At 34.9% G+C, this 22,964-nt stretch overlaps 1 protein-coding gene and 1 long non-coding RNA gene across 4 annotated transcripts in view; one reads left to right on the top strand and one right to left on the bottom strand.

Moving 5' to 3' along the window:
- LOC111514100 (uncharacterized) overlaps nucleotides 1–22,964 on the bottom strand; it is a 102,423-nt gene that overhangs the window by 7,509 nt on the left and 71,950 nt on the right. The window contains exons 1-2 of one of the 2 annotated variants that reach the window (XM_074179353.1): nucleotides 16,071–16,672; nucleotides 2,998–3,395 (exon numbers count right to left, since the gene is read on the bottom strand). In XM_074179353.1, the coding sequence (XP_074035454.1) occupies nucleotides 2,998–3,395; nucleotides 16,071–16,364 (692 nt within the window). In that variant the 5' untranslated portion in view covers nucleotides 16,365–16,672. Of the gene's footprint in view, nucleotides 1–2,997; nucleotides 3,396–16,070; nucleotides 16,673–22,964 lie in introns of those variants that run through there. The other variant, XM_074179354.1, reaches the window with a different exon arrangement.
- LOC141484278 (uncharacterized) lies at nucleotides 3,503–6,094 on the top strand. 2 transcript variants are annotated; one of them, XR_012466559.1, is made up of 4 exons: nucleotides 3,503–5,231; nucleotides 5,297–5,389; nucleotides 5,453–5,550; nucleotides 5,691–6,094. It is a non-coding gene; the product is annotated as an uncharacterized lncRNA (long non-coding RNA). The 2 variants fall into 2 exon arrangements; XR_012466558.1 differs by having other exon boundaries at nucleotides 4,605–5,231; nucleotides 5,453–6,094.

The raw sequence follows: 22,964 nt of genomic DNA, 5'->3' as shown, positions 1-22,964 counted from the left end.
AGTCTGGCTTCCGCGCGCCTTTCGTCACTCTGACATAACAAAAAAAATTATTTGAACTAATAAATGTGAATATTAACGAATGAAAAAATTCATGTAATGTTGGGATACATCAATAAACAATTATCCGCAGTCAAAAAATTTTTATCCCATTTTTAACCTTAATTATAAATTTATTAATTAATAACTTTTTCTGAATTGAAAGTTAATAAAAAAATCCCTATAATTATTAAACTAAAACCCTGGCATTTTTTCCTTTGAAAAAGTTATCCTTAATAGGCAAAAAAATAGATTACCGTTGCCAAAATAAAAAAATTGTAATTTTTTATTTTTTTATTAACAGTCGAAAATTATAATTTTATAAAAAATACAATACCAATTTTTTTTCTAAATTTTTTATTGTTTCGAAGTCTCACGGCCGAAAACTGATTATTAATATTTTTTTTAATTTTTTACAGCTATTGTTAATGAATTCATTATGAACAAATACATTGTTTATAAGCAATTCAAAATTTTTTTTTGCATTATGTTAATTGTAAAAAATTATGATTTTTAGAAGAAAAATGGTTTCTTAAAAAAATTTCATTTTTTGCAACTAAATATTGAAATTAAGGAACCGTTTTTTTCAATCATGAATTCTATTGTTCTTTGAGGTTTTGCAAACACTTTTTTTTATTCTTTTTTTTTATTGTTTATTTAAAAAAAAAATGTTATAAACAATTTTTTTTCCAATACTTTCTTCTATAATAAAAGTAACTATGTGTTTTTTTTTAATTCATTCTATTTTTTATAAAACTTTCAATAATAACTTTTAAACTATTGCGGTTATGACAAATATGCTTCAAGTCTTTTTTGTTAATTATGAATTTATTAACAATTAAACCTTTTACCAAATTTGTAGTCCTATTATTTATTTAATTATTGATCGTTATTTATTAAAAAAGAAAAATTTCAAGTTTTCAGGGAATTCACTAAATCAAAAACATACTGAAAGTCATTTTTAAAATTCATTAAATCATGTTCAGTACAGTTGAAAGTTTTTTTATGATTTTTATAATTTTTTTGTGATCTTTTAGATCGTTTTAGTGGCGGTGGCTCATCAACTGTGGCTTCTTCTGTATTTTCTTGTCGTGATGTCCTTGAACCTCCTCCTCTTCGTAATTTGTGAGCATCGGAAATTTAAAGGAGGTTAATGAGTAGACTCATTAAAATTAAATTAACAGAATGACTGATTGCTCCATTTCATTTTCTTAAACCCCATACAAATATGACAATAAGTGAATGTTGATCCTACAACAACTAAAAGTGCAAGTAATAAAATCCTTATGATTTATTGTTACATGACACGAAGTTTATGTTGAAAAGACTTAAAAATTCTTTTTTAATAAATAACGATCAATAATTAAATAAATAATAGGACTACAATTTTAGTAAAAGGCATAAATTGTTAATAAATTCATAATGAACAAAAAAGACTTGAAGCATATCTATCATAACTGCAATAGTTTGAAAGTTAATATAATTATAAAAGCGAAGGAGCGAATGAAAAAGACAAGTATCGAGGTATCACGATATTAAAAGTTTTATAAAAAATAGAATAAAAAAAACACATAGATACTTTTATTATAGAACAAAGTATTGAAAAAAATGAAAAAAAAATGGTTCATAACAATTTTTTTTAAATACTTAAACAATTAAAAAAAGAATGAAAAAAGTTTTTTCAAAACCTCAAAGAACAATAGAATTTATGATTTGAAAAAATAACGGTTTCTTAATTTTATTATTTAGTTGCAAAAAACGATTGTTAATTAACAGAAGCATTTTTTAGCCACAAAGAATTTTTTTTAAAACCATTTTTTTTCTAAAAATCATGATTTTTTTCCAATTAACATAATGCAAAAAAAATTCGAATTGCTCATAAAAAATGTATTTGTTTATAATGAATTTATTAACAATAGCTGTAAAAAATTTTAAAAAAATATTAATAATTAGTTTTAGCCATGAGACATTGAAACAATAGGAAATTAGAAAAAAAAAATTTGGAATGTATTTTTTATAAAATTATAATTTTCAATTGTTAATAAAAAAATAGAAAATAACAATTATTTTTTTATTTTGACAATGGTAATCGATTTTTTTGCCTATAAAGGATAACTTCACCGAAAGAAAAAATGCCAGGGTTTTAGTTTAATAATTATAGGGATTTTTATATTAACTTCCAATTCAGAAAAAGTTATTAATTACCAAATTTATAATTAATGTTGAAATTGGGATAAACATTTTTTGACTGCGGATTATTGTTTATTGATGTATCCCAACATCACATGAAGTTTTTCATTCCTTAATATTTAAATTTAATATGATTAAATGATTTTTTTTTTTCATGTCAGAGTGACGAAAAGCGCGCGGAAGCCAGACTACCAGCTTTTGGCTCTATTTTCAGGGCTCTGTAAAAATTATAAATAATCGAGATACAGTTTCGGGAGTCGTGACTTGTTTTACGCAAAATCATTGATTTTTTCAAATCTTTTTTCGTATTTCCAAAATTTTAAAAATTTTCCAAGATATTAAGAAAAAACTAAAGCCCATTTTTTTTTCACCTGATTGTTTATAACTTTTGTAATTTTTATCGGCGCGTTTGCGGACCTTTCCTTAAACTTTCTAGGCAAGAATACGAATCGAATGACACCTTAGTCGTAATTTTTGGACAGGGCTGAAAAATGTTACAAAAAAAGTACATGTGAACTAGACTACAAGTGAAGTTAATAAAAGCGTGTTGGAAAAAGCAATATATCTGAAAGAATTGTTAAACGTAAATTCATATCACGATGTTTGCACACTTTGAAAGCTCGTAATTTTGTTTCCATGCGAAATGTTTTTCGGATGGTTACTTTTGATATAAGAAGGCAATACAAAAAGGCATATTGATCAGTTATCACAATGTTATGAATGCAACCCGAAAAGCATATTAGTTCTTTAGTTAATTAGTGTGACTCTTACATGAAGTGCCAGTTGTCTTCCAACTCTGAGAACGACGAATAGAACTTTCTGATGTTCACGTTCCATTTATTTCGGAGATTTTCTGCCTCTAAATTGATCCACCGAAATCTTTCTTTAATTATCAATATCATTGCTGACAATTGCATTACTAGAAAGTTACTCGTGATAACAGGTACACAGTAAGTGATATTTGATTTTATTTTTGAAATTGATGACCACTTTGGTGGGAAATTTATCAGGTCCATCAGTATTATCGATACTGCAGATATTGAAACAGCAATGCTTCCAAGTATCGCAAATTTCCAAGCCCGGTTGTGATGCTGCTGAGTTTTTTGCATCCCGAAAGATGTCATCATACTCCTATCAAACGAAGCCAGGTTTTCAATGAGGAGAATCATCTGAAAAGAGAGCATGTAGATTACGAAAATATTATATTACATTTTTTTCTTGAACAAAATGACAACAGAACAACCCGAAAATATTTCATTGTATGTTAAGGTTGGTGTCTTGAATTCATGATAATCGAATTTGTTCATCTTTTCATTGGGCTTTTTTGTCATTTTATTCAAATAACTTCAAATATATTTCTGTTATCATCCTGTTCACACAATCAGAACAGTGAGTTCTTCGACATTTTTTCAAACAAATTGTCAGATTTCTCGAAACTCATCCCAAATCAGATTTTGTGAAAACTTTTGAACAAATCTGATTCGATTCATAAGCAGTAATACTTTGCATTTTTCTGACGGAAAAATAATTTCTGGAATGTTATATCCTTCTTGAAAATATTCAGCCTATGATTCATGATTCAGATTCAGAAACGTCATTTCTTCGTCATAATAACCAATTTGGAATTTACTTGTCTGTTATCCTTTGATTTGAGATAAATATATGTACGCAAGACACTGAATTTTTTCCATCAAAATGCGATAACACAGAGGTTTTCTCATTATGTTTTTTACAACTTTATTTGTAACTTACATTACTGCAGGTTTGTCCTATATAGACAATAAACAAACTAATAAAATAAACTGAAAATGGTTATTAATACTAGCCCGTACATATCTAAACACCACTGTAGGTGATAACAATAATACTCAACCTAATTGAGTATCGGAATTTTGCTCACCCGTAACAATGTGGGTACGCTAATTTGAAAACCAGTAAGTGAAATAGGTCAATTTGATCAGGTTGCATTCCAAAACGTCGTTTTCTAATACGGCCCATACATACATACTAATGACAATCATCAAAGAGTGGATACGTATTTCAGAGCGTATGCCCAGTGAAGATAGTCAAAAAGTGTTAGCTGCCCACACAGCACTAGATATTCATGGAATATTCCCTGTATATCATAAAACGAACGTATATATTCCAAATATTCATAGAATATTCTTGGAATATATACATGCCTTTAGAATATTCATAGAATATGCTTGAATGAATATGGCAGGATTATTCCCGAAAGAATGTGCATAGAATGTCTATAAATTGATTATTCTCCCTTGAATATTCTAAGAATATTGTCGATCGAATATACCATATGGTATATTCTTAGAATATATCCCCTCGGTATATTTTGGAATATTCTATATAATGGAATTTTGAATTATCTTATAAAAACGTATTCAAATAATTCAATATTATTAAAAACAAAAATATTTGAAGATCTTAATCGAATGCATAACCTAATGTATATAACCCTGATAGTGTTAACCAATTTTTGAACTCAACGCAAAGATTCTGGATGAATTGCTCCAACAGCAACTGTTGGAAACGACAAAAAAAAATGAATGGGCCAATAAATGAACCAATTGCATCAATAAATTGGTTAATTCTCATCCTATTTGTCTTTTTGTATTTGAAATTATTTAATTACAAAGCGAAAAATCCTGGAAACAGAGAAATGGTGAAGTGAATAATTGGAGTAAACGTTTCTCATTGGTCAATTGAAGTGTAGCGCGCGACAGTCGAATAAGCTCTGTGAAAGCGGCTGTCCCTTAATGCATGGTACATTTGCGTTTGCGTTAAATTCGACATTTGATTCAACATGGCGGTTGACGTGGCAGGTTCGCGTGTGTAATGCATGATGTGTTGGTGTTATTATCAAAGTATAATTCTGTCACGTTCAGTGTACCATTTATAATTTGGGGTTGTCCAATTTGCAGTACAGCGAATAGTTTGATTTTGAATCTTCAAACAGGAGAGTTGCATCTATTCAGTCTTCAAGAAAAGTAAGTAAAATGCAATAGCATCGATAGTAATGTCATGGTGATTAACCTACTATACCTCATTTTAGGTTCGAGGAGAGTTGGTGTGTGGGATTTATTGGTTTGACTAAGTACATGTTTGAACTAGAGTGATTTCAGTTGTGTATCTTCAATAGAGAAAAGTAAGTGAATGACACATTCTTTTGTATCATTTGTTTTCATAATTTTTATCTCTCGTTTTCAAGATAGTATCAATTTGCCCAAAAGGAAACAGAGTGGTACCTGGTACAGGCAGGTGCGCCAAGGAACTGAAAACGTAATGATTACTCTTCAACAAGACAATGCAAGTTGCTCTCCAAGTCATAAAATGTTGTAAATATTCATGAGTAACCTATGCGAAAAATATCTATTTGATTTTTATTCCAGTTTTATTATGCCACTTTTAAATAGTGATAATGAACGTTAATGTACATTTTGTTCCAGGTATTACTATTGAAACACTGGCTGATGCATTGTTGGACAAATATAAGGAAAACTATTCTGGTGAGCAAAGTTTGAATAACTTTAAGTAAGTGAAATTCATTGAAGAACCTATCATACCACTCATTTTAAATACTTCATTTGTGGGTTTGTTTTTCTAAGTGAGAAACCTAACCTAACCTATTTCTTGATGTAATACGCTTTTTCTTTTTCAATGAAATGATATATTTATTATTTTTTAATTAGTGCTGATGAATTCACAGAGTTGTTATTTTAGTATATTTTTTAGTATACATTTGTTTGAGAGTAGGAACATCCTAATTTGAATACATTTCTAATATTTGTAATATGACAGTATTCAGGAATATTCTATTCAGTGAATAAATATTTTGAATTAGATTTTTTATTTTTAATATTGGTTGAAACGTCAAATATTTCAGTGTATATTGTTTTTAAAATATATTTGTTTATGAATATTATGTGTTTTATTACTTGTGTGAATCTTGTATCAAAATGCAATATATACATGCCTTACAGCGGTTACTCGTCACATTCTTGGAATATTCCAAATATTCCTAGAATATTCATAAAATATATTTAAAGAATATTCTATGGTGTTTCTCTATTGTATATTCCTACAATAAACTAAGAATATCCTGAATATTTTATCAATATTCCTCGGGTTCTATTCCTGGAATATTCTTAATAGAATATACCTTAGATATTCTAAGAATATTATAAGATATTCCAAGAATATTATCAAGGAATATTCTTAAAATATATTAAAGGTTCGCCAGGAGCACTTCCAGGGAATATTCTCCAGAAGATATATATATATCCATGGCATATTCATAGCATAATACAATATCCTTAAATGTATATTCATGAAATATACCTAGAATATCTATTGCTATGTGGGTGATTCTCTGTGTTGTGCAGAAGTACTGTGTGTATTTTTCTCTTGTGAGATTTGACAGGTAAGTTGCGATTTGTTAACTTGTGTTATTTGCGAACTGTGTGATATAGACTCGTATCAATACTTGCAGATATAATTATGACCAGTATGGCTGAACTGGCTACTCTGATTCTGAGCCATAGCAAGGCAGATATCATAAACCTTTTTGACTTTGTGCAAGCACGTTTAGAAAGCCGACCATGCTTGTTTGACGAAATCAAATAAAATATGGAAACCCAGAAGAAGACAAAACGGCAGAAAAAGAATGATTTTCCTGAACTGCCGTATATCCAGTGCAACCCTTATGAAAGGAATAGGCGCACAAGCTCAGATTCGGAATCGGAGAATGATTCCGAATCAGAAAGCAAAGTCGAGAACGTCGAAATGGCTGATTACACCAAAAATTCCCGACCATGTGGAAGGAAGTTCGAACCAAGGCTGGAACGAACCAGCAGAAGAGGCTAGAACTAGCACCTCTCAGGTATCAGAAGAGACCCAGGTTCGGAATGTACCAGAACCAACCGAGATCCAGAATGAGACACAGGTACCTCAAAGACCATCAAACCCTTCGCCTATAACAATAAGGCAAAAAGACAGACGGACGAAATTCCGAGAGCTAGCTGCCCGTGAGAAAATCCGCTTTGCTATGGCCATCAACACTGCCTATGGCATAAAAGTGCAGCCAGCCAACATCCCGGACTATAAAAAGATGTTGGCCTTATCGGAAGCGATGAAAATCCCTCACCATACATATTGTATGGCCGGAAAGAAACCTTCAGGAGTTGTGTTCCGGAATTACTGAATATCAAAGACAAAAAGACGATATAACAGCGAGAGGCTTTGATCTAGTGGCAATCACTCGCATGAAGAAAGCGAATAGCAATTGTGCTAATTATTGTGCTTGTACCGAAGATACGAAATCACACCTACGAAGTGAGAGATATCTTGAATATAAGAGTTGGAGCTGAAACTCAGAGCTCTCGAAACGACTGTAGGACAGTGTTACCGCTGTCAAAGATTCGGACACACGCAGAAGAACTGTAAAGCAATCCCCATCTGCGTGAAATTTGGTGGATGACATGTATCGTCCAAATGCAAACGAGACAAACAGTTGCATTCCCTAGAGAACAGAAAACACGAAGTATCACCGAACAGATGGCCCCCCGGAGACAGTCTGTCGTCCCTTGAAGACAATCAGTCTCCGACCCAAGAAGACCCGTGAGGTCTTACGCGACCAGGAGCTGCGCGAGTGCAGCTCAAGCCAATAAGCAACCAACCCAGAGCTCTAACGCTGTCGACGGCCTTTGAGCGGCCTCCGATCAGTTAAAGCAACTGATGACGCAGTTTCCCGCACTACATACGAAGTTCGCGGCAAACAGCTCTACGTCAACCGGTTACTAGATGGCTAGACGCTATATAGTTCCGGACTCCCTTAAGATTATTACTTGGAATGCCAATGGATTACTCCGGAAGAAGTTCGACGTAAAGAACTTTCTTAGAGAACATGACGTAGATATCATGCTCCTACAAGAGACCCGCTTGCAAGGGATATTTATTATGATACCAAACTATGTCTTTTGCAAAAAAGACAGAAACGGCTGACAGGGAGAAGGCGTTGCCATCTTCATATAAAGGTCAATTAGACAGACTCATTTCAGATTATATCGGTATGTAACCCCCTAACAATCAGAAACGGCCGGATGCACTCAGTGCTCTCCTGCTGGAAACAACATAGCAGTTGTCAGGAACATAACTCTCAACTGGTACGTGTGACTTCTGAGCTAGACTGAGATCACAATCCAGTGACGTTGATCCTAAGGGAAGTCCCCCAATACAAAACAACAACGAAATGTTTAGGAGCAACTGGAAAGCTCTCAAGGCGTACTTGGAAGCAATCCTCGTCATTCAACGACCTTCCGAGACACCCGCATCCTTAGACGTAGCAGTCACAGGTAAAAATGCTCTGTCCGCGTTTACCACAAAGTACGAGGAAATAATGAAATCTTATAATGAATTTTCTTCACGTATTGAAATTCTAATTAGAAAAAAATGGTCTGAGAGAAAGATATCACAGGACTCTGTTTCCAGGAGACAGAGCCAAAGCGGGAAACTGCGTCATCAGTTGCTTTAACTGATCGTTGGCACGAATTTCTCCTGGGCTTGGAACCCGTAGATGTTTCTCTCTGGCGGTTAGTCAGTTAGAAGTTAGATTAGTAAAAAAAAAGAGAAGAGAGGATCCGTTATTCAACGGAAGATACTGCCTCAGCTTTCGCGGACACTATGGAAAGCCAATTTAGGCTGAACATTGATCCAAACGATGATATCTGTCTAGGAAAAATTTGTTCAAAATCTGTTTTTCCGTTAACCAGCTGTCGCACCCCTACGAACGACAACCCTCTGAAGTCGCAACTTGTGCGAGCTAAGGATTAACGATGTATTACCTTTCAACATCTGATTCCTAATATGGGTTGGACGATAGCAAGTGAAAATCGATCATTCAGACTAGAGCTTGAACCACCGACCAGCACGGCAGTCAATTCGAGAGAGTGAACACAGCACTCACGCCGAACCGCTTGGCTACCGACCGGCCGATAGAGATATTAGAATCGATAAAGTAGTGGAAGATACACTCTACAACTTGATGACGAGTGATAAAGATAAACCTTTCAAAATGTAGTATTGTGTCAATTACCGTATACACCGTGTTGTCGCGAAAATATGCCTTGACAGTTTTTGTAAAAAAGTGAGGTTAACAACAGAGTGAGTAGTTTCAAGATATAATCTATGGCATGATTGTACTTTTTGAGTTCTGAAATAAAAGTTGTTCAGAGCCCAGTTGTACGTAATTACAATATTTGGCAACGAGAAAAATATAATATTTACAACCGGAAAAACAGTATACCATAGAAATGTTTGGAAACTAAGTCGGCTCAACTTTTTTTTATGGTCAGAAAAATCACATGCTGAGTAACTTGAAATTCCTTGGAAGCCACTGAAACGATGCAGGACGGACAAAATTCAGCAGGACAGCAACCGATAATTTATGTTATTAATGCTGGAAATGTGTCTGCTTCTTTGGACATTTTTAAACAAGGGGATGACTTTGGAGTTTTTGAGGAGAGGCTTGAGCAATATATCGCAGCTAATATGGTGAGGCAGAGAGACAAGTTAATGTTCTGCTAAGATTTTTAAGCGAAGACATGTATAAAATTTTGAGAGACTTATGCAGCCCACTGAAACCTAGTCAAAAAACATTTGACGAGCTTATGAACCAACTGAGGGATCATTTCAAGCCAAGACTCTCAATTTACCGGAAGATAATTGTTTTTTATTCTTTAAGACCAAGTCCGGAGTCAGTGAATGACTGTTATGTCAAAGTCAAGAACACTGAAACTCAATGCGATTTTGGGCATCAGTTAATGTATCGAGTACAGGAAAAATTCATTTGTGGTATGAGACCTGGACCAATATTGGATAGACTTTGTGAGGAGAAACCAACGAGAAGTTTCAAAGAGCTTTTGGAGACCGCATTTGACAAAGAGGCAGCCTTGAAAGTACAAAACAAAAGCAGTAATATTAAAGTGAATAAGGTACAGAAATTCAGAAGTAATGGGACTGGTTCGGCAACTGTTAGTAAAAGTCAAAATAAGAGGGTGGAGAAGAAGCACAGTACTAGTGAGGTAGTAGAATTGAGATGTAATTTTTGTAATAAAACGAATCATAACTTCTAGAAATGTAAGTACAGGAAGTTTACTTGCAGAAATTGTAGTAGAAAAGGATATATATTGGCAGCATGCAAAGAGAAGAAAATAGAGAAATGTCATTTTGTGGAGGAGGAAGACGATTTGAAGCCTCTCTATAATGTCTCTAGTTTGCCAAATTTTGAAAATGTTAACTTTGTTGAGCCAATATATGTACCTGTTTTGCTAGACAAAGTGTCAACTTACAGGGAGTTAGATACTGGTGCTGGAATTACCTGTGTACCATTGAAATTTTACCAAGAAAATTTAAGATATTTGCCATTAGATTGCACAAATGTACGCTTGAAAACTTACTCAGGGGAAGTTGTCATTCCGGAGGGTAAAGTTTCACTTTATGTTACTATCCAGAATGTCGAATAACTTTGTGATTTAACAGTTGTTAAAAAGGCTACAAAAATTTTGTTAGGCCGAGATGTTATTGAAAAATTCAATTTGTCACTGAATGATAACTCAGATAACTCAGGGTTCATCATTAGTTGAAAAAGCAGAGGATCAATCATCTCAACTTTCAGATCTGTTGTTAAAATATTCTAAACTGTTTGAAAATAAGTTGTGTAGGGTAGGGCGGGGCTAGTTGAGCATTGGGGTAAGTTGGGCAATCAAAATATCTCCGAAACTATACACCGGACGCTAGCACGTCAAATGAAAGAAATGCGGGGACGCGGGAGGGGAACAGATCACGCGACCGCTAGTGGCGAATTGACGATCGAGTAAGGCATGCGAGCGCTTTGTTTATTTTGCGAACAAAAAGTAAAAAAATCGTGTCTGTGTAAATTTCATCTGTACAGGTCAAATGTTATTCATTTTCAATCAAGTAAGTAAAGAATATTACTGGAGTTTTTCCCAACACCAAATCGTTATTTTTACACCTCGACACGTGTTTCGATCACCAAGTGATCATCTTCAAGAGGAAACCCCAGTTTTATCTTCCTCTTGAAAATGATCACTTGGTGATCGAAACACATGTCGAGTTGTAAAAATAACGATTTGGTGTTGGGAAAAAACTCCAGTAATATTCATTACTACACCAAAGGTTCCAAACAGTATATCACAAATCAAGTAAGTGTTAAAGTTTCATTAATTTCATGTATTTTTGATACCTATTATGGATTTTGTTTAAACTAATACAGTTTTTTCATAACCTCATTTTAAATTCAAATACTGAGGTTGGGGTATGTTGAGCAACTGTTGCTCAACTTCGGTATTCGGACCGTTCAAAACATATTGCGCCTCTGCACTGCCTTTTGCTCAGACAAGTATGAATATTATGAATGGTTTTAAAAAGACTGGCATTTTCCCATATAACCCCAACATTTTTAGCAACGATGAGTTTTCACCATCGTCTGTAACCGACCGTCCAGATCCAGCATCTATTAACCTAGAAAGAGATCGTCAAGAACAAGCAATGTCCACCACTCAACCTATTCAACCTGATCCCGTTCCGTCTACCTCTGCCAGTCAATGTGAATCTGAGTACAGTACGAGCAATAAAGAAAATGAACCAACCCTAGAAAATGTGATGTACTGTTTGGAACCTTTGGTGTAGTAAGAATATTACTGGAGTTTTTTCCCAACACCAAATCGTTATTTATTTTTTTTTACACCTCGACACGTGTTTCGATCACCAAGTGATCATCTTCAAGAGGAAGATAAAACTGACCTAACCCTAGAAAATGTTCAGCCATACCCAAAGGCAGCTCCAATAAATATAAGTACAAGTATTCGAAAAATGAGAAAAGCTGCAATTGTCATGCACAGATACACCCGAAAAAAACACGTTGCAAGAAGAACAAAATAAATCTAGTAATAAAGTTGAGAAACAAAAGAAGAAAATAAAAAAAAAGAAAGAAGAGTGTTAGTAAAAAAATACTTCTGTCAAGTGATGAAAGAGACAAAGATAAATGTATCTGCCTTGTTTGTAGCGAAGTCTGGTCTGACAGCATACCAGGAAAGAAGTGGATCCAATGCGAAGATTGTAAAGAGTGGGCATATACAAAATGTGTCCAAGTTACTGGCCTTCATTTCATTTGCATCAATTGCAATTCTGATGACGATTATGAATAGTTTTAGTCATTATGGATATTTTTTCTTTATTAAATCTTTATTGAAATTGATGAAGTCTGATTTCAAGTGAAGAGGCTGAATCTATTCCAGAAATTAATCTGTAAATATGTTGCGTTTTGTTGATTCTATTTTTATGCTTACTATCTAGAAGAATATAAGGTTTTGTTTTTTTCCCCACTCAGAAATTAATAAAGTAACAGTTAATTATCAAATACAATTTTTATTTCATGTCTAGAAACCTTAGTTAAACTAGAATCTCTAACTGCTCAATTTGCCCCATACCCTTGCTCAACTTACCTCACCTATGGGGTAAGTTGAGCATACTTGAGTTTCTTCGTTTAAACAGCTGTAACTTTTGAACTTGATTTGTCAGAAATAAATTACTGTGGGCTTTTTTGTAGAAGAATAAATAAGTAATCCATCGGTATGCCACACAAGCTATTGAGACTTATTGTTGAGGAGCTATAATCACTTGAGTAAAAAATTGCTCAACTAGCCCCGCCCCTACCCTACTTATATAAGGGAAAAAGTTAGATTAGAAGTTCAGGAAAATATTCGACCAATTTTCCACAAAACCCACCACATACCATTTACTTTTCGGGATAAAGTTGAAGCAGAAATCAAAAGATTAGAGTCTGACGGAGCCATAGAAAAAATTGATAACTCTAGTTGGGGAACTCCATTAGTGGTTGTGATGAAACCCAATGGTAAAGATATCCGAGTATGTGCTAATTACAAAATTACCATCAATAAATTCTTGAAAGGTTTCAATCACCCGCTTCCACGAATTGAGGATATTTTTTTGCGTTACGTTACAGGGTGGTCAGAAGTTCACCAAGCTTGATTTTAAAAATGCGTACAATCAACTGGTTTTAGATGAGCAAACAAGTGAATTACTGGCCTGGAGTACACCTTGGGGTATTTATAAAATTAAAAGACTTTCTTCTGGTACAAAGCCTGCATGTTCCATTTTTCAAAATAATGTTGAAAAAGTTTTACAGGGCTATGCAGACACAGTCAATTTTCTAGATGACGTAGTTGTCACCGGTAAGGATGAATTAGAGCATTTGCAGAATTTAGAAGAAGTTTTAAGAAGGTTAGACAGGGTCGGATTCAAGTTTAATGCTAAAAAGTGCGAATTTTTCGAAGAAAATATTTTTTATTCAGGTCATAAAATTTCAAAATTAGGATTGCAAAAGGACCAAGAAAAAGTCAGAGCTATTGTTAGCTCTCCTAGATCAAAGAATATATCTGAAATTGGAGCTTGGTGTGGAATGATCAACTATTACTCACGGTTCTGTAAGAATCTTCAAGTGTAGCTTAAACCTTTGATAAAGAATTTCAGTGGACGCAAAAATGTGAGAATGCTTTCAATTTTGCAAAGCAGGAATTACCTTCATATAAAATTTTGGTTCATTATGATCCAAGTGAGCCAATTCGTTTACAGTGTGATGCGAGTGAGTATGGATTGGGCGCTGTGTTATTGCATGAAATGTCTGGTGGTTCAGAAAGACTGATTTGTTATATTTCTCGTGTTTTAACAAAAGCTGAGAAAAACTCTTCTATGATTATGAAGGAGGCATTAGCTGTTTACTGGTCAGTTAAGAAATCATACCAATATTTAGCTGGACAAAAATTTGAAATTTCAAGCCCTTACAAGCCTTATTCGGGGAATATAAAAGCTTACCAAAAATGACATCTGGCCGTGTCCACTATTTCTAGCTAGTTTCAATTATACTTTCCGTTTTATAAAAGGGGCTGATAATGTAAAAGCGGATGCTTTGTCGCGTTTGCCATTGCCCGATTGTGAGTGTGAGAATAGTGAGCCTGAAGAGGATTATTTGAATATGGTAGAAAGTTTATTGCCAATTGATTCTGTAAAAATTCGATCAGAAACGAAAAAAGATACACTGTTGGGTTCAGTTTTTGATTATATTAGGTATGGTTTTCCTAATGAGGTTGAAAAATACCTATCAAAACCTTTCTTAGTTAGAAAAAATGAATTATCAGTAGACCAAGGCATCATAATGTGGTGCTACAGGGCAGTAATTCCTATTAGTCTTCGAGCACAACTGCTTAATGAACTATATAGTAATCATGAGGGAATGTCAACAATGAAAACTAATGCACGGTCATATTTTTGGTGGCCATCTTTAGACTCTGATATTGAACAAAAAGTTAATAACTGTAAGATCTGTTGTCAAGTTAGTCCAGATCCACCTAAAGCAAGACTTATTACGAATCAAGTGTCAAATTATTTTTATGAGAAAATCCATTCTTATTTCTTGGGACCCATTCGAGGTAAAATGCTTTTAGTCATTGTTGACACTTTCTTGAAATGGCCTGAAGTTTTTATAATGGATAATACTGATTCTGAATCAACTATCACCCGATTTATAGAATGTTTTTCAAGATATGGAGTACCGAAAATTGTTGAAACCGATAATGGACCGCAATATACATCAGAACATTTTTGTTATTTCCTATCGCGAAATGGTGTGAAATTTGTTTCATCACCGCCTGTTCATCCAGCAACCAATAGGTTTGCGGAAAATTCGGTTGAATCTGTAAAAAATGAATCAAGAAAAACATTATTAGATCCTAAAAAATCGAAATTGTTCATTAGAAACATTACTGTATCGCTACCTATTCTCATACAGAAATAATATCCACGCAACTACCGGAATGACACCAACAAGTATGATTTTCAAAAATAAAATTCATACAAGACAAGATCTATTATTGCCTAAGGATATTCAAAGTTCAAAAAGTGCAGCGAAGTAAATTGAAAACTTCAAAGGAAAGCGCGAAGAAAGTTTTGTAGAGTGGGATAGAATTTGGTGTAGAGATTATAGAAACCCTAATAGAAAAGTTAGGGTAGAATGTGTAACAGATGAAGTTTTAAATGATAGGATTTATTTTTGTAAACTTTTTCATGGAGGTTTAATTTGGAAAAGACATCTTAACCAGATTAGACGCAATTTATCGAATAATGAAGATTCTGATTTCGCTTTTGATATAAATTCAGGTAGTCAGTTACCAGTTTCTACTGAAGAACTAATTTGTGAAAATGTGAACTCGGATTTATGTGATAACGACTTGAATTTGCCTTCAACTGTGAATGAGGAATCGGATTTACCTGTAGAAAATGAATTAGTTAAGGATAAGGCTAGAGGTAGGAAGAGTCTAGACAATAGTACTTGTGATAGTCCCTTGAAAATTGAATCACCAGTGTCTAAGACACTTTCACCAACTCCTATAATTAAGGATGAGAAAGTAAATGTTAATGAGAGACCCAAACGCACTATAAAACTAGTGGTACGACTTAATTTATAAGGGGAGGTACTGTATTATCGTGTTAATTACCGTATACACCGTTATGTCGCGAAAATATGGCTTGACAGTTTTTGTAAAAAACTGAGGTTAACAACAGAGTGAGTAGTTTTAAGATATAATCTATGGTATGACTGTACTTTTTGATAGAAGCGGGTCTTTTTCTGAGTTCTGAAATAAAAGTTGTTTAGAGCCCAGTTGTTTAATTGCACGTTATTACACAAAACAAAAGATGAATCAATACTTTCGTAAACATACTACATTGCTTACCCGTTTCCTCTGTAAGATTTCCATAATTATAGCAATAGTAACAAATATTATGCAGTTTATGACGTATGCATTATCAGCAATCGCATATGTCACCACATGATCTATTCGATTTCTTGTAACTGTTTCGACAATTGATGCAACAACAAAAATTATCAACACACAAAGAGGAGATACCATTCCTGCGTTACTGCCAGAATATTGATTGCTCGAAGTTTGCAAAGAGCTCAATCCATGAATACGGGATGTGAAGAATATTGGTTGAAGTGATTCATAAATATTATTTGCCCCTAACATTTTCCTTCATACTGAAGTGAAGAACTGACACTTATTCTCAGAACAATCAATATGCTAGACTGCCTTTATCAGATATAAATGTCAATTGAATAATGAATATTGACATGAAAATTATAGACAAACCTCACAACATGCAAATTATTCAAATCAACCTGACAACTTTCTGATGAATACTCATCTGTAAAAATGTCACATACTATTGATTATGATTTTTATTTGTGAGGGAAAATAATAAAGAGGAGTGAGTGTTGTAAACTCCATTTTGAATGTTAGAGGCAAATTATTTTTTATTGAATATCGGTGTATGAAAGTGTCTCATCTCTTAAAATTACCAAACTGTTATAATAATTTTTATATCACACAATGTAGCACTGTTGTACTTTCGGGTGCTTTGGACGAGCTTCACCAGTTGCTCTTCATTGACAATCATTCTGATTCCGGAGTGAAGTGATTGATCTATATTCCATCTATTATCACATATCGACGAAAAAATTCTAATTCGTGATGTTTGAACACGGTCAAACACTGCTCAGAATCATCAAAATGTTCTTGTTTTTGGTCCACAGTTAGTTCGCGCGGCACCCACTTTGAACAGAGCTTTCCCTTAGTCAAATGCACATGCAATATAAAGCCAAGACGATCTTTTGATATCTTTTCAATATCAGCTCACTCACGCAACTTCACTTTTTGATTATTCAAAAGTATTTTGTGGATTTTTTTAGTGTATACCAGTGTTAGTGTCTAATTGGGACGTCCACTGCGTTCTTCATCATCGATATATAGTCCTTATAGCACTTTTCAAGCCATTGCTTCGCTTGAACGGTATTTTTTTCCCATCAAGAAGCAGTGTGAAATTAAAACCCGAAATCATTTTTATCCATTGTTTTGAAAAAACAACATTCTTCACATCCCATTATTATCAAACAGTACATTCACTTTCATACACAATTGAACAAAGAATGGCCTGTATCATACGCTGATGCAACGGATACATGTTTTATAGCATACGTCGACATAACAAACAAATACATTCCAGAAATATTTCTGGGATAGACTTGCAATGATATTCATAACAAGAGATTGCCGCTGGCTTCGAATATCAACTGAATTTGAAGTTGGATTCATTGGGTAGTTCCTCAGAAAAGTTCCATGAGAAGCTAGACTGAAATTCGGTCCACCATCACAGAGCACTGCATCTGAAGGTGAGGCTAAGACCTATCGGGTCGTCATGTCCGATGGGCAACGCTCAAGATGTAATAATGTCAGGTCAGACAATTCCGCTTTCTGCTTTGATGAGTTAGCTGGGGGTTAAAATGGACACCGATATGTCTTGGCACAATTATTTTGCTGGAATTGCAAGAGCTGCTTACCAAAAGCTGTTCCGAACTAGAAAATTGTACACACCTCAGCTTGATGCTTCATAACGCTCAGATCAAACCTTCTTTGGAGTATTGTTCTCATGTATGAGGCTACGCTCCGCTACTGGATTCCATCCAGAAAAGAGCCATTCGCCTGATTGGAGATGCGAACATCACTTGGAACCTTGATAGTCTGGAACATCGAGGAAAGGTTGACGAATTGTTTCCTCTATAGATACTTTTACGGGAAGTATTCAAGTGACTTGGCACATTTGCACTGCTCTAAGAGCGCCTTGAGGACTTACCCGTAGTGCTTCTGGTTTGTTATTGAAAAAATACACTTCATCATCCCAATGCCATGCACCACTTCGGCGCGATTCCGTTACGTCAGGAGATTTGAGGACGCTGTATCTGATCCCGCATCTACAGCCCAAATGTTGGTCTGGTGATCAAAAACGACTGAGACGTGGGAGGACACAGCTGCGTCCCTATGCCAAGTAGAAAAAACTTAGAAAATATCAAGCTTTCGGAAACCTAATAGCCTCTGGATGGAAAGAATAACGAAAGTTGACCAAGAGAGATCTATAGGAAACACGAAAGCTGTCCCACTTGAGTTGAGAAAAGTGGGATTGAGAAGGAAAAACCCTTTTCTTTCTAGAGCTGGCAGCCAAGATCGAAAACAATGTGCAACTCACAACCCCTCCCTGTCAGAGTTCTAATCAATTATTACCATTATTATTAATTTTTTGATCGATTCGTGCATAATGTTGTATATATTATTTCCAAATAGAAAATGAATACAAATTTCTCTACCCCTTCATTCATTTTTATTCAATCCAGTGATTCAGCAAGATCATCTGAGTATAAAAGCAGTTTTCGTAATATATTCTACACAGTTTTCTGTCATCCAGCTTGGTAATTTGTCATACTCATTCAATCTCATTACAACGACAAACTGCAAATGCTCTCAGAAAATAGATGCCCGTAGTGAGATACTGAACGATTGAAATCATTTTCCCAGTTAGACAGGTGTTAAGTAAGTGCATTATTCAAGAACTAGATGCAAATGGCTGAGCGAACAAATTACAAGTCATTGGTAGGCTGCGGTACTTCTTTGATACTACTTTCGTGCTTCCACCCAGATTTCTGGATTTCAAAAATGGTGGCTTCATTTCCTGGGAACCCTTTCCTAAATATGAGGTCGTAGACGTCTTTCGATTTCTTAATTCCATCAGAAATTACAAAATATTTCTGCATTTCAACTTCCTGAATTTGATACCTAGCAGTTTTTTTTTTAAATCATGCCCTCCCTAAAGTAAATAACGCCAGCCGCCGCTAGTATTCATAAATCGTGACGTGACGAAAACCACGCCTAACTCGACCTGCTCTCGCGGCCGTTCTAGACGTGGCGATAATAATGCTAGGTACTGGCTTCGATGGAATTCCAGCGAATTTTGTACCTTCTTCGATTGCCAAATATGAACGGGACCCATTCGCTTATTGATATAGTCAAGTTCAAATGACAGTGTAGTCAACTATTGAACAACTGGTGAAAACGTAAAAACATGAAAACAGTTGCTTCGTGAAAGATAGAGGATGGATTTCGTTCAACAATGATATTCGTGAATAGATGGCATCTTAGATGTCCTTGTTTCAACTTACTGGAGCTTGTCTTTCAAAATTTGTTGAATCCAGCAATCATGGGATAATGCAGAATTGAATATAACAACAAAACAAACGGTTAATATATGCAACTAACAAAGCATATGAAAGTGAGAGTCTTTGTTTAAGTAAAGAATTGCTAACATTAACAGCAATGTATCGCGATTCAGCCTAGCACTTCTACTAAAACCTATAGCGGGTCGAAACAATACTATCTGGTGTATCACGAATGCTTCGTTTTTGAGCTCTGTTTCATATGAATAGATTCGGAGCATCCTTCGTGAAAGTTAATCATGTTCATAGCATCATATAGAACGAATATGACTCCCTATTTTCTCTAAAAAATTAATAACTCGGTACCGGCTTATTGTAGCCTGAAAAGAAATATGCTGGGTAGAAATAAAATAACAAAAAACTATAAAATTGTTATTTAACTTTGGACATATTTTTTGCTATTGAAGGAAATTAATTAACCTATGCATCTAGAACCGTTTCTGTGGGGTATAATTTTTATGTAAGATACAAACTGTCCGGACATTATGTATATGTCGCTGACACCAAAAGATGAATCTGATCTAGATAATTTTGTGATTAGAATATTAATTGTCATGAAAACATTTTCCAACACGAATTATATTTTTTAATGTCAAAGTAAATTCATACGTACTAGCAACAATATTGCCTCACAGTTATTTAATTATTTTCGTGTCGTTCATCTTTAGGAGATCAAGGGTGAGAGGAGAACTATTTAGCGATATCTTGGTGTGAAAAATATGAAACACGAAGTGTTCTGGCGATGCATTGAATCTATTGGAGCCTCTGGAGACACCCTACATTTTGTTTTATAAGAGAGAGGACATTGGTAAATCAAGATCTTCAGACGATGTGGTGCTGCAGGTTTTTCCGGGTTTTCCTGCAGCTGAAAGAGCAAATGCGCCACTGGAATCAATGAAGTCGCCCCTGAGCGCCAATTAATGTTTATTGTTGTTTTTATTTTTATCCTTGTTTTATCGAAAACATTTTCAAATAGGATTCTTACAGATATTGCAGAAAGGCGAATCAAACTGAGTAGTATCATTTCAAAGTTGTCGCAGGAAAAAATCTCTTTCGAGTGATAAACTGAAAGCCAGTAATCTCAAAGAAATCAATGTCTGGTCGTACCTACTGAACGATTGAATTCATTTTTCTATTAGATAAGTGTTCAGTTGAAACAACGATAAAAATAAAATAAAAACAACAATAAAAATTAATTGGCGCTCCGGGGCGACTTCATTGATTCCAGTGGCGCATTTGCTTTTTCAGCTGCAGGAAAACCCGGAAAAACCTGCAGCACCACATCATCTGAAGATCTTGATCTAACAATGTCCTCTCTCTTATAAAACAAAATGTAGGGTGTCTTCAGAGGCTCCAATAAATTCAATGCATCACCAGAATACTTCGTGACACGACTATCGTCAAACTTAAACCAGTCCGTTTCGTCTTTGACCAAGGCGTAATAATGAGCAGATTTAACGCCAGAACCACAGTGAACAATGACTGCATGAATATTATAATAGTGGTCTGCTAGGTTGAAATGTTCATCTATTTCGAACCTTCCAAAGAGTTTCTTGCTTCCGTTAGAGGTTGAGTCTTGTTTGAAAATCATCAGTGTTATTATTAGATTGACTGGTGCCTCAGCTATACTTGTTTCCTTATAACAGTCAGTTAGTTTGTTGCATGTTTGACAATACAGTCGATAATCACCTGTTAAAAATTCCATTTTCACATGATTTAACAATGAGCTTTGCACAGACTGGTTATTAGTCATATTAGGAAAAGCTAGATGAAGTTCCAGAAATTCACATAAGTTTTCGGTACTTCTTGAACATTTACCACAAAGTAAACAAGTGAGGATTTTTCCAACAAAAGATTTACAAACACAAGACGAGATGGGCTGTACGGAATCATTCAGTCCAGAGCGGTCAGGAGTATTGATTTTGCTATTATTTTGCTCACGAAGAGTATTCAACAAGAACCCCAAGAATTCGGAACAATCCTCTTGTTGTCCTAACGAGTATCTAGTGGACTTCAAAGACTCCAGGAAATCGATTGGAGGGAAAGATGATACCTTCTTACGAAACTGCAGCTGCATGAACAGCTGTTTGAGTTTGTTGAATGAGTAGGAAACATTCCCATTCTCGTTCGTCATTAAAACTTCGTTCTTGAAACTCTTCGTCATAAACAACACTTGTAAAATTCTATTCATGTAGCAAGTGTTTCCTAAATCATCCAATCCAATTTTCTTCTCTAGATTTTCAGGACAACTATCTACTGATTCGTAAGGAAGAACATGTTTCACAGAATCTCCATAAGAACCATTTCTCAAGCTGCGATCGATCCTTCCAAGTGAAGAATGGTTTCGTAGAGGAACCTATTCGGCTTTTGCTTCATGAAGCTCTTCCACTGAAAGGGAACCAGTTCTACGAGGGCTGCAACTCATATTTGGGGGGCAAGAATGATCTGAGTCCACTGACCGCACTGAAAAAGAAGAAGGTGAATTAATCACTTGTGAATTAACCTAGATAGGAGACTGATGAATATCTACATATCTCGGCTTGTTTCGAAGAGGTTTCAGTTCCGTACTGAAATTAGGGCAATGCATGATCTCATGAAAATTATGCCAGAACTATGTGTGAACAAAGTAGCTATTCAGTAATACGAACAATCAACCAATTTCGCATGGGTTGATTGTTCGGAGTCGGTTCCAGGGCACAAAGTCCTTCATGAATGTGAAATGGAAATATGTTTTCTATGTCAGTCATCAATTTTTCCTTGCACTTTACCGGCCTGTACCATTCAGTTCAATTTCTGAAAAGCGTTGACCAGTTTAATGGGCCATTCTCTCTTCATCCATTGCCGGAAGACCGTGTCCAACTGATAGAGTAGGTGTTGACTACTGATGGAGCTCGATACGCGCCTCTAATAATACTTCACTAAATGACTTGACATTCGAGGTCAAGCAGAAAGACCAATTGCTACCTATTACCAAGTGCAAGACAATTGGAGGTACTCTCAATATGTAGAGACATTTTGTTGCATGTCGTCTCCAGCGTCCTGCTGGAGAAAACCATTTTCTAGAGGAGGAATAGTCTTTGACTGAACCAGTGACCCTGTAGATTGCTTCTGTTGGCAGGCGCCTTCAAACCGTGGTGAGCCAAGCAGGGAAAGCGAAAGCACCCGTTTGTGTACAAAGTTAGTTCATACCAAAGTTATTTCATACCACTCTCGTACCTTTCCAGTTATCGAATCCTGGATATAGGGGCTACCATTGAGTTACCCAAGTTGAGTGCCTTATGTAACCATGACTCTCCGCCCTTTTACACAGCATTCAGATTTTTTTGAACTCATTGTTATGATGAATTGAACGAAATTTCACTGTTCTAAAAATGCATCCACACTTTCAAATATAATTCTATTATTACTATCATAATTTGTTATTACTTCTGGAGAATTCTTCTTTACATAGTAGTGATTCATTGTTGTCAATTTTTATATTTATTCACATGACAATATGTTTTCTGTTTCTGATAGCTCAGTGAAT

The sequence above is a fragment of the Leptinotarsa decemlineata genome, unplaced genomic scaffold (genome assembly GCF_025532065.1).
Source record: "Leptinotarsa decemlineata unplaced genomic scaffold, Ldec_3_MD MMD2_tig00005462_RagTag_RagTag, whole genome shotgun sequence".
Classification (NCBI taxonomy): Eukaryota; Metazoa; Arthropoda; class Insecta; order Coleoptera; family Chrysomelidae; genus Leptinotarsa; species Leptinotarsa decemlineata.
The sequence above is the reverse complement of the archived record's forward strand: the minus strand, read 5'-3'. Positions and strand labels throughout refer to the sequence as shown.